Raw genomic sequence first — 12,629 nt, 5'->3', positions numbered from 1 at the left:
ATGTATAAAAGCTGTATTCAAAGCCTGTAATTTAAAACAATTTTCAGGCAGTCTCTGACAGACTGAATAGAAATGCTGCTCGACAGTCATTCATCCAAATTTTATTTAGTTTTAACATAGAGTTTTCTTTTAAATTACAAAGGCTTACACCATGCCAAGGAATTGCCATTGTATTGATTTCTTGGGGAATTTTGGTTTGAATTTAATGGCATTGGTAGCAGCCCATATTTTAAGTGGATAACATCTAAAATTCAGTGTCATGATGTTCAAGGATTTCCACTGATTTCTAGACACAAAAAAAAAATTCAAGGACTTACATACATTGAATGCATTCTGTTTATTTGAGAAGGAAGATCTCATATGAGTGCCCATTATGGAAGGCATCTCTTATCATGTACAATAAAATCAACCATTGCTTCCAGCAGAATACAAAAATACACATCTCAGTGACTTCCATACAATAATAAATACATAGTCATGCATCCAACAATAAAAAGGCACGGAAAACTGGTCACTTAGTAGTCATAAAAATTACTAGCTATATTAACAAAGCCACCCAAATTATCTGTACAAGGAAATGTAACAATATATTCCAAAGGTGAAAACACATAAAACATCTTTAAAATAGTATATGCAATAAATACCTCAGTTGTTTTTATATATTAAAAATAAAACTGTGCCATTGTAAACAGTATGTAAACAAACAAAATTCACTGTTCCTTACCATTATTACAAGTAAATAAAGCCATAAGTTACACCCCTGCTCTGTTAGATATACTTCACTGGCAAGTTTTGTCAGGCAAAGTTTTACTCTTTTCTGCAGCAAATAGAGCCTGCTATGTGTGTAGTTTTAAGTATTAGAGCAATTGCTAAGCTTCAAAACTGACTACCCAGGACGTAGTAGGTCATCAAAGAGAACTGGAACTAGGAAAAGCAATTCTTGGAGTGTTACAGACAAAAGTAATTTATTTATACTACATATAATAGTGTCAGTAAAACTTAGCTGCTTATATAACACTGCTCTCCTACAGGTCTTGAGGGGGCTGTACAGAGGTGAAGAGCATCCTTATTCCCACGGGTGGAGAAAGTGAGGCACACAAAGGTTAACTGAGTCGCCCCCCGTCTTGCACCAGCTCCATGGCAGGAAAGTAAAGGCAGAATCCAGACCTCCAGCCACTTCTTCCTCATTTCCTCACATATCACATGGCCTTTCAGACAAATATACGGGATCTGAACTCTAGCCCTGAATTGCAGAAAGATAACCAACATGCAGAAGGAAAGGTGTCTACTCTCTTCGGTGCCCATCTGCTCCCACTAGCAACCATGGAGGCTTGCCAGCAACTGGAGTAGGAGCATAATAGGAGTTTTTTCCCCCACAAATTTGTAATCGGATCCACATTAGCAGACTGGTGAGCCCAGGCAGAGCCCTTCATATCCTCCACAAGCCTACTGTTTGCCTTGACTCTTTATTCTTTTGAGGTCTGTTCCTAAAGCCAACAAACTCCTGGGAAGTTCAACCAAGGTGCATACTTCCTTAGTAGAAAGGGGAAGAATGGGAATCTGAATATGATCCTTTCTTAAACAAAATTATAGGAAAAGATTCCTGGAAGTGGTGGGCATTTGCACAGATGTCTTCAGAAAGAGCCTCATGAAGAAGTATGTTTGCCTTGCTATTTCTTCAGCTTTTGATAACCTTGGCATAACCACCTCATTTTACAACTCCGACTATCCCTGGGATGACTATGAAACTTACCTGTTCCCAACATATATATTTCAAAGTGCATGACAGCTCTTGTTTGAAAATTATATTTTTAGCCTTAGATGAAGAAATTAGGATGCATCTATTTAGCTGTTTCACAGCCTTATGTCTTTTTACAGGAAGAATATACTTAGAGCACACACAATTAAAAGATACCCTGGAAAGGGATTTAGGAAGCACTGCATTATGGTGTTTTTCCTCCCTTGTGCTATTAAAGAACTGATCTTTCTGTGTCTAGACAAGTGATTTCTCTAATGTCAAGCAGTTGTCTGATATGCCTTACCACTTTATATTTTCATCATTTTAATTCATCCATGAAATATTAAAAGTCATTCAAAAGACCGGCTCTGAAGATACTTCCATGTCTTCATAAGATGTTTAAAGCCACATACTTACTATATAATATTTTTTTTCCCCAATAAGGTACTTTTGGATAAGGTACCTCAAGTGTCTCATTCCAGTTCCACAGAGCCAGGTGAACTGCACAAAATCAGTAGGTATACAAATCAGACAGGACTACTTTTTATTCATCAATTAATACTTCTTCATATTCACCTGCCACATTGCATTCCCTCTTTGGGGAGAGAGGTATGAAAGGTGATCTCTTCTTAGATCTGTATTAAATCTTACAAAAGTTATTTTAGAAGGTGTTTTCTTAGACATACTCAAGGACCAGATCAGTGAAAAATTCTGTACATTCTCTGAGGCATTTATTCCCACCTATGTTGTAGTTTGCAGGTTCTGTAGAAAAATCCAAATAGTAACTGCAGATTTCACATTGGGAAAAAATAAATATATTTCACTCATTTAAAAAAATTATCACAGTAGGAAAATAGCCAGTAAACAATAGATTCAAAGAGGTTTAATCTTGGCCCCAGTGAGATCAATGGGAGTTTTGCCAAGGATTTCATAAAAGCCAAAATTTCACCCAGAATCATATACAATTCTTTAGCTGACAACAATCATAAACATCCTGCCACTCCATTGTATAAGTTAAATATTAATAAGCATCTGTAAACATCCTGAAATTCATCTGATATAAAAAATACTATAATAAAAACAATGCAGCATCTCAAGCACTGTATAGTTTTAAGGTTTTTTTGGCTCTACACACAAGTTGGCATCATTATATTGGGCAAAACCAGAGTATGTATATACAAATATATGTACAGGTGTGCTTGCACATACACCCTACAAACTAGATACTACATATCCACACACATTCATGCACAAATACTGGCAAGAGAACAACATTCATAGGTGTGGCATTTAAAAGTCTAGCAATGATCAATCTGATGATCAGTTTTATGAGAGGAGCAATTTCCCCCTAGCCAAATCACCTGTAGGCTTACATGTAAAGGCTAAAATTGAAATACATGAACAAGCTTCAAGGAGGACTAAAGTACTGTTTAAAGACAAGCACATGCCTAAGTCCCAACAGATGTTTGCAAAGATGATGAATTTTCTCATGGAGTGAACAGGAACAAGGGGAAAGAAAGGGCAGAAACTACTGAGTAAACACCAACTTTTATCTAAACCAGTACAAATCAAGTTATATGTTTTCCTTTTCATTGAATTGGAAATCATGTGTTTCAGCTTTTTGCTACAAACTGCTATTCAGACCCAAATATATGAGTTAGGCAGAAAATTAGGTCTCTGCAACACTTCCACGTGCACTTTATCCATTCACTCATGCACATTAAGTGGATGTTATTACAGAATTAACTAACAGCTGTACTTGAATAGAATACTAGCTTAAGTTACAAGCCTGGCTAATTACAGAAACCACTCATGTTGGGCTGGAATCCTCTCAGAACCTTTAGACTACCTTTAGATGAAATCTACCTCTTTTAAATGCCAGAACATACACTAAAAATATATTCATGCAATTCCATAGTGCTTGACATTTAAAGGTACCTGCTCTAGACATACAGATGTGATAGTGAGAAGTGTGTTAGTACTAACTAATATGTTTGCCAGCACTGTGAATTAAGAGAAGTAGCTGCTAGTATTGGATGACATGAAATTATTTGTGTGCAGTGACAGCAACAAAGAAGGACCTGAGGTGAGGTGCAGAGATCAGGCCCTCTTCACCTTTCAGAAGCACTTCAACAGCTTCTACTCTTTTATGTACAAATCCAATCTATTGCATATCTCATCTGCCACTGCAAATATTACCTTTCCCTTTGATGATCCCCTCAACATACATAAATTACTAAGGTAACTGGCAGTTCTAGGGAGGTCCCATGTTTCAGCTCTTTTAGGATTGTAAGGCTAGTGGCTAATGAAATAAATTATTTCAGGACAGGTTCCCCAGCTGTGCTCCTTGAGGGGAAAAATCGTTATTTTTGTCATATACGGACAACTGCATTTTTAAAGTGCACAATTTAAGGAGACAGTAAACCAGGACAGAAAGTAGAGACACCACAAGTGACAGATGCCTGTAGAAAACCCTCTGGAATCTGGCTGAGCGGTACAGTCCAAATGCCTATTTCAATAGACAAAGATGGCACCTTGTGAGAGGATTGTGCTATTAGGAACCTTCACAGTATCTGCATGCCTGTGTGCTGGTTGTAAACCTTCCTAAACTGTCCAAGTGGAAAATCTTGTACCCTTAAAATTCTCATTAAGAGGCCCTAGACTCTACTTGTCAGCACACGTGCTCTCCCTCACTGAAAATCAAGACCAAGCAGCTTCAAACAGCTTTCCTCAACCTCCCCATTCACAAAATAATTGACTGTGACTGCAAAGAGAATTTAGTCCCAAACAGAGCTTACTTCAACTAACAGCAGGAGAAAAACATAGTTATATCTATAACTCTTTCCCTGTTAATGACATTGTCAGGTTATTAATTAAAGTAAAATGTTTTTTATCTAATTAATACTTTAGTTTAATAAAATTGGGACTTCAAATGCTAATTCTCTTTCAATAGTCATAGTAGGGATTTGGGGCACTGTGGAGATTTTATTCTTGGCTTTTCACACAGTTTCCATAAAGAAAACAAACTATCTAATTTTACTTTTAGTTTATTTCTTCCTATTTTCATCCTCCAGTTCACATGCTCTCATACGGCTCTACCTGGATCAAACACAGCTTCCTAAAACAGTTGATTCCAATGATTTTGGAAAAAATTAATTCCAAATTACTTTAAATGTTGTACCATATTGCTTTTACCTTCAGGAGCTTTTCAATCCTAACACTAGTCTTTGAATCATATTATAAATAGATTTTTCCAAAGTATTTGTTCCATAGAATAAAACATTGACTGGTCACTTGCATACTTGTCCTACTAATAGCTACCATAATTTTCATTATTTTCAGTAGTCTTACATGGCCTGTAGAGTTAGCCCAAACATTTCTCTTTCCAAGGGCATTCCAGTAGTTAGTGCAATCATTAGAGAGAGCTTTCAGCAGGGATTGCAAGAGTATAACTTAAAGGATTTTAGCCCACCATTGCTATGGTAGGCTTTGGAGCCTGAAACCTTGGTCAGTCTTGATCTTGGAGCACCCTACAACTTTTTCCTAGCCTGTACAGCTCTTCTGAACAGAAACAGTAGAGAGACATGCAAGGATCTCAGCTTCCAAGAAGCTGGGATGTCATCCAGACACAGAAGCTGGGAAGCAGCATGAGAACATTAGTAAAGACATGACTGGAGTTAAACATAGATTACGCACCAGCTTCTTCTGCCCTCACTAATATAAGCAATAGGTTATATGAACTCAAAATCCCATCAAAGAGCTTACCAAGTTTTTGTCAACTGGGAGACAAGGTCTTGAATTATTTAAAATAGATGTTTGTAATTCTACCATGTACATATATGAATTTTCTGTTGACTGCTCTGAGGTAGGTCTTTAACCGCTACAGCTAAATTGATTACAATTTGTCCAGGAATGCTTTGGGGTCTGTATTCATCAGCATTTTGCTAGTTTGCAAAAGTGTTAACAGTGCTAATATTTTATTATTTATATATGATGAGGGAGTGACATTTTAAGTTTAATTCCATGGACTGAAAAAAAACACAAACCCTGCAAAATAATTTTTTTCAGTTAAAATATTAAGGGCAATCACTATTAAGCCTACAGAAGTTGCTATGAATTTTGGTATTAACTCCAACTGGCTACAGAAATAGTCTTCTGAAAGTCTCCAGATGGCTTTCAAATGGATTATAATTTCTGAGAAATAGACTGCGCTTCTGTATGGCAGAAATGAGCATTTCAAGTACATAAACTAACACTTAACAGAGCTATTAAACCTAATGCAACAGTAGTAGAAAACAACTAGAAAATTTTTTTTCTTTTTGTAAAAAAGATCAAGTTCCATACAATATTCCACATATAAATACAGGAATTCAAACAACCAGTAAAGATTTTCTATTGATAATTACCAAATGATGCTTTGTCAATCCCACTGATGCTACCATTCATCTCTGAAGAGGCAGCAGAGATATTTTAAATCCTGTCCAAACTCCTCAGCTTCCTCAAGTCATCAAAAACTCATTCCTTTACCTAAGACAGCAACACAGTCATGTACAGTTCCTGCAAACATTAAATCTTCGCAGTTAGAATAAGCAGCATCAAACCTTGATGGTAAGAAAATCATACCACAAAACATACAACCCATGAAAACAGAACAAAAAAAATGGGAGAGCTGCAGTTGAGAGGTACATATATTATCAGGGTGAAAAAATAAATTTAGAATTACTCATATAATTCTCTGTGGCTCTCACTTACTCATATGATTGACATGATAATTTCCTGGTTGTAAGTTAAATAAATTGCTCCAGCTTGGTTATCCTCAACAATTTACATCTCTTGTGACTTGACCTTTCACAAAGACTTTTTGCACTACTAATTATTAGTTACCAGAACTGTTGAACTTATGTGCAAGAACTTAATACTTAGGGGCACAGAGACAGAACTGCAGAAACAGTAGTAAACATTAGTAATGCAATCATTAATAGGAAGTATAAAGCAAAATGGAATCACTGTGGGGCTTTTTGTATTACATTTCCCCTGTGAAATATAGCTATGGATAATAGTTTTACAACTGGTTTTACAGTAGGACTATGGAACATCCTCTCATGTTTGCTTTACATATTAATTTTCCATTATGTGTGAAAAAGGTGTCTCCTGCCAGTCTTCCCAAAATGAAGACCAGATGCATTGAAAAACACTGATAATTTTACCCTTGAAATAAGATCTGTTAATTATCAAGGAATTATGAAATTTTCATTAAGTGAATTAGCATTGCTGAGTTCAATTAAAAAGTAAAATTGGCAGGTTATCTATTTATCTACAAAAATAATAGGAAAATATGAAATGGACCTTTATTTAAAAAAAGATCAATTCCTCTCATTTGAATTACAGTTATACAACATTGCAGTATGAATTTCTTTGGGCAGCGAAAGAGAGATAAAGGTGATTTCTATTTATTATTTACAGGACTAAGCATGTTTGCTCCAGTCCCAAAACAAGAAATACTGGATTGAAATAATCTGGGAGGGGTTTTGATCATACGCTTTTCATTTTACTGCTCTTCCAAGTTTAAAATACTTTTCTTTGAAAGAAAGAGACATGTAGGACAAAAAAAAAAGAGTGGTTAAGGAAAAATACATAAAAATGTATAAAAGAAAATTTGCACTTGCCATTATATAAGAAAAATTAACTTTTGTTTTTCTTTAAAGTATTGTAAAAAATCCCCAACACCTACAACCTCGATTTCATTCCGTTTCTAAGAAGAAGGTATTAGGCATCATAAAGGCAAAATTTGCATGACCCGAATCAGAAGTTGCTATGGCAATTGAATCCAGTGAACTGGGAAAATACTATTTGAAAATGACAAAACAGAAACATGCCTTTAGTAACCTGCTGCCATTTTAAAACATGCATTTCTCATCTTCCCCTCTCTGAGATGTTGAGTTTTTCATCCATATGAATATTATCCACTACAAAATAAATTCAGATTATACTGTATTCCTTTCATATTTTAACGTATGCTGACTGACCACATAAATCACATGTATTTACCTAGGAGGAAAAAAATTTCACCCAGTAAACTTTGTATAGTGATAGTCTTCATAAATCTAGCATGCCGAATCAGGCTTCACAAGATCTAGTATGATAACTCATTTTCTAAACAACTAACTGCTTTTAGGGATGTGTTTACTTTAGTTCTGTTGAAATACTGGGATGCATGCTTTGAAGCATTTTTAACATCAGGATTAAATTAGAAAGAATACCGTTCATTAAAAAATGTAGCTATTTATGTTCTTAGTTCTAGGAGCTGGAACTTTTACAGCAGTAGGGAAAAAACCCAACACTTGGAAATTAGAATAATCATGAGAGAGTAACACTGTGTCTTTAGAAAAGCCACAATTGTGTCTTTAGAAAACACAATTAAAATCCATGACCTCAGCAGAGAACCCCCATTAAATATTTTGAGCCTCCCTGTCAGATGCATTTGCACTTCATAGCCAACACAAGTCTAAGGCATAGAGTTGCATAAAATTTGCTCTCCTGGGCATCTAATAAATACAGCATAAATTATGCAGGTTTTTTTTCTACTCGTGTGTTAAAAAAAACTGCTTAGGACAATCAAAGTTAAATTCTTTGGTGGTCATTTAGAAAAATGAACTATATATAGATCATTGATCAGTTGTCCTATACTGAGGTAATTTGAGGAGTGTCATAAGAAAGTTGTTACAAACAACATTTGCCCATTTTCCCTGCCTAAAAGCAGCTCCCATTTTTTAATATACTCAGCGTACGCTTCTACAGTGACCTGAAGAGATCCCGTTCCATAGCCTGTTTTAATGCATTGCACATAGCAAGGCTGAAAGTTGTAAAGAAATCATATCCTACAATCAGGAAAGCAAAGAAAGCTCTTCTATGTATTATGTCCTTGAATTGACCAGGAAGATTAACTACGTAGTCTACTGTAACATCAATATACTAGAATGCCGCCACACATTAAAATACAGTGAAGCATATGGAGAACCAAAGAGAAAAGGAAATAAAACTCATGAAGATTTGACAGATGTCATCTGAACATCATTAAAGGGGTGAATATCAAGTACATCAAAAAAAACCAAAACAAAACAAAAAAACACAAACTTTCCATTGTTTACATAACTTTCCATTTTTTGCATATGCTTTTCATACAACAGCATGAAAATCATATCATTTGGCAAAGGCATTTTGCTTTGTTTTTTATGGAAAACATAATAGAACATAGCTTTTTACTTTTGTTTGTTTACCAGAATAGCTATATCCACAGAGATCCCAGAGTGGTGCCTGTTGAACCTACAGCAGCAAGAGCACAAAAAAATACAATTGGATATAAATTAAGCCTGTTTTGCTCCTTTTGATTTTTTTCCCATAAAACAATGAGGAGACTAGATTTTACTTTCCAAGGGATGAGTCCTGTCTACTTGCCAAGGACCAAGTCCAAGCATATGCATGAGAAGTGGAGGGCAAAACCAGGATGCAGTACTTGACATTGGCCCCTTTATACAGAGGAAATAAGTTTTGGCAAAAACAAATGAAACATTACTCACGAGGAAAACATACATAGATATTAAGATACTCTTTAACGTGCAAGAAACATCAAAGCTACTCAATTAAGTAAAAGTCAAGTGTGCTCCTTGTGCTGAAATGACACATTGCTAGGAACAGCAAGGAGACAGCAATTCTGTGCAACTTTTCTGTCAGGTGGTGCAATGTCATCTCACCTCAAACATCTAAGTAGGATTTTTTTTGGAGATATCTGAAAATTATTTTTCTACTAGATTAATACTTTTGTGAAAAATTAACCAGGAAATTCAATTATGAACCTATGTTTCATTTAAGTAAACTGTAAATAACCTTACAAACTCTGGTCTAGCGCAATTTCTAAACAAACATGGTTTTCATTTTTTTAAGTTGTTTACTCTCATGGATTACTGTCATACCTGTGATTCATCTTAGCATGCATAGTGTAAAACCTTAGACTTTGGATTTTCCTAATTATTTTATGGCCTACTGATGTAGGAGTGCTGTCAAGAAACAAACTGATGCCTTTTTAAAGAAATGCATACAGATGCGTTTTTAAATTAATAGTTAATTAGTAATGAGTAAAAGCTTACCCCACAAAAATCAAATCAGCTGCTACATTTTAAATCTCTTCTTATGTATGATAAATAAAATTAAATTTTCCTGTAAAAAATTTCATTAGTCTTTTAACCTGCTTTTTGAACAATACAATAAATAAAACCATTAGTGCCTAAAAGTTCAAATTTGCTACAGATGTTTAAGACAACTGAATAACTATATTAAAATGCACCATGAGAAAATTTATTATCATTTTCCATGCAGGAAGCCAATTGACATTTTTGTGAGGTACTGGTCTTTCAAAAATTCTCATAAGTTAGTTACCTGATAAACCTTCTGTACATTATATATTTAAAAATCTAACTTTACAGTATTTCAATCATATATAATCTGCTGAATATGGCATAAATGCTAAGTTTCCACACCCTTTGCCATAGAACACATTTTAGGCAAAACACAACACTGAAGAACAGAAAGTGCCTGAAACTGAAAAAAAAAATAAAATAAAGACACTCAAGTAGTAATAAATTAAATCTCATTCAAACTGATATAAAAGTTGTTCAAGTGTTTAAAGTATCAGATGTGTCATGCAACAGAACAACAGACAATTCAGGTAGGCACACCATGCATTATAGTTTGCATTCATGGTATCACAAGGTGTCTTCCCCCTTCTGTGTGGCCAGCAAGTGCTGGATACCTGCGGCACTGCCAGGCACACGTGTTGAACCTTCAAAACCTCTTGGTCTCCTACACAGGAGGTTTTACGGAGCTGTGCCTCGGAAGGATAACTGGATGACCTCATGCTGTACAGTGGCATCTTGCTGCAGCATAAAGAGAGGCATACTGAGCTGCATGTAAGCAAAGCAATCATTTCTTGATTATATTTTCCAGTCAGTGCAGTTCACCACCAACCAATCGATTTACCAAACTGGGCTTATCCAACCTGGCCAATTTGCACATCAAGAAAATGTCTTTGCAGAACCTATCACCTTTTCCTTTTTTTCTTTTTTTTTTTTTGGCACAAATCCTTTCATACTCTTGCAGCAAGTTCTTCACCACACAAGAATTCAGAGATGCTAGCCTGTACAAACACCAGTGCTGCTTCTTCCATAGAGTAAACTACAGAGACAGCTAAGTGCCTGCAACAGCTCTGCTTCTCCAGCAACTTTCCCTTCTCCCTCTAAGGAAAGCACCAGCATAATTACACTTCAGACAAAGGGGTGTTCTTTCCGAGCTCTTTAATTCCCTGGAGAATTCGCTTCATATGACCCACTTTCGTTATCCCCAGGTCCTACAGAAATGTAAACAAAAAAAAACAAAAAAAAAAGAAAGGAAAAGAAGAAAGTTTATTAACAAAAACTGAAAAAAACCCTCATTGATTACGATCTATCTATGCAACAGATGTCTAGAAACATGCTCACTGCAATCAACAGTAACCAGAAAGTGTTAGCAAGTGTTGACTAACAAAAAAAAACTGCTTAGAGCATACAATGAATCCCTCTCTGTCTTGCAGACTGAAAATTACTTACCTGCACTACTGACAACACAAGGCACCCCAGTATATATATAAACCATCTCTGACTTGACTTCTAAATACAAAACCCTTCACAATTTCTGGCAAAAAAGAACAATCTCCCCCTCCTCTCTAATGCAGCAATCAAATGCTTGGTAGGATGTGATGGATTAGAGCTTCTGTCCAGCAATGTCACTTGATCTCAGGCCCTATGATGTCTGCTTTAATCAACAAACACACGTATCCCCAGTTTCTTAAGGGAAAGTGGATGTAACGGCTACAGATATGTAGGACAACTTCCCTTTAGAGAGCAATAGAAAAGGTAAGCATTTGTTTTTCATTCCAAAAAGGTTCCATTTGCTAACATGGATCTTCCTGATTAGAGAACTGGAAGAAAAATTCTCAGAGTCAGGCAGTCACATTCCAAAGGAAAACGTAAAAAGCACAAGAGTAAATCTCCTTGTAGTGACCACTAAATCAATTCACTTCAGCTGAAACGTTTCTATTATTGGTTTCTGGGACCCATCTCGGTATGAGACAATAGACAGGATTTTTTGCAGCAAACTTCTTCCAGTATGAGTAACAGCTTTAGCAGCATCCTTTTTCAATTTTGACTGGTCCAATGGTCAGAGGAGCAGAATGGGATGCCCAGCTGTGCTAATGATTCCCCACTGCACTAATGAATTTTCAGCTCAGTTTGGTGGAAATCTGCTTCCCTTATCTGTAAAACCCAGCTCTAATAAAGTCTTTAAAATCCTTGTGTCAGTGATGTTGAGCAATTGGCAGAATCAAACACTAGTTATTTGTAGAATAAACCTTATATAAATAGATAGTGATTAAATAAATTAAAAAAAAACAATTTAGAATTCTAAGTTTCACCATCTATTTTTCTGAAATATAAATCCTTTCATTTTAATAGGAAGATTTTTCCATTTCAAAGACATTAAAAGGAAAGGAGCGTAATTAGGCAGCTTGAAAACATTAGTCTCATACAGAGTGGATAATGAAACCATATATATTTTTCTATACATACTCGACCTTCTTACAGCCACGAAAAACTCAGAAAATCTGTATTTTATATTACTTAAAATTAGCGTGCAATTAATTTTGGAAGAAAGGAAGAATGGGATGGTAAGATGGGCATGAATTAATTACTTGACTATAAAGGTAGCACAGCCAAGATTAAACAGATGGATTAATTTTCACAGAGTCAAGACTGAATCCTGATTATATTAGAGATGAAAAATACTTGGTTGTTTCTTCAGCTGA

The 12,629-nt window shown here is 35.6% G+C and overlaps 1 protein-coding gene across 5 annotated transcripts in view; it reads right to left on the bottom strand.

Moving 5' to 3' along the window:
- Positions 1–318: 318 nt before the first annotated feature.
- Positions 319–12,629, bottom strand: part of DGKH (diacylglycerol kinase eta) — a 170,024-nt gene continuing 157,713 nt past the window's right edge. For all 5 annotated transcript variants that reach the window (XM_027674297.1, XM_027674298.1, XM_027674299.1 and 2 more), the window contains one exon: positions 319–11,138. In XM_027674297.1, coding sequence (XP_027530098.1) covers positions 11,049–11,138 — 90 coding nt within the window. In that variant the 3' untranslated portion in view covers positions 319–11,048. The remainder of the gene's footprint in view (positions 11,139–12,629) is intronic.

The sequence above is a fragment of the Neopelma chrysocephalum genome, unplaced genomic scaffold (genome assembly GCF_003984885.1).
Source record: "Neopelma chrysocephalum unplaced genomic scaffold, ASM398488v2 Primary Assembly neopelma1_25, whole genome shotgun sequence".
NCBI lineage: Eukaryota > Metazoa > Chordata > Aves > Passeriformes > Pipridae > Neopelma > Neopelma chrysocephalum.
The sequence above is the reverse complement of the archived record's forward strand: the minus strand, read 5'-3'. Positions and strand labels throughout refer to the sequence as shown.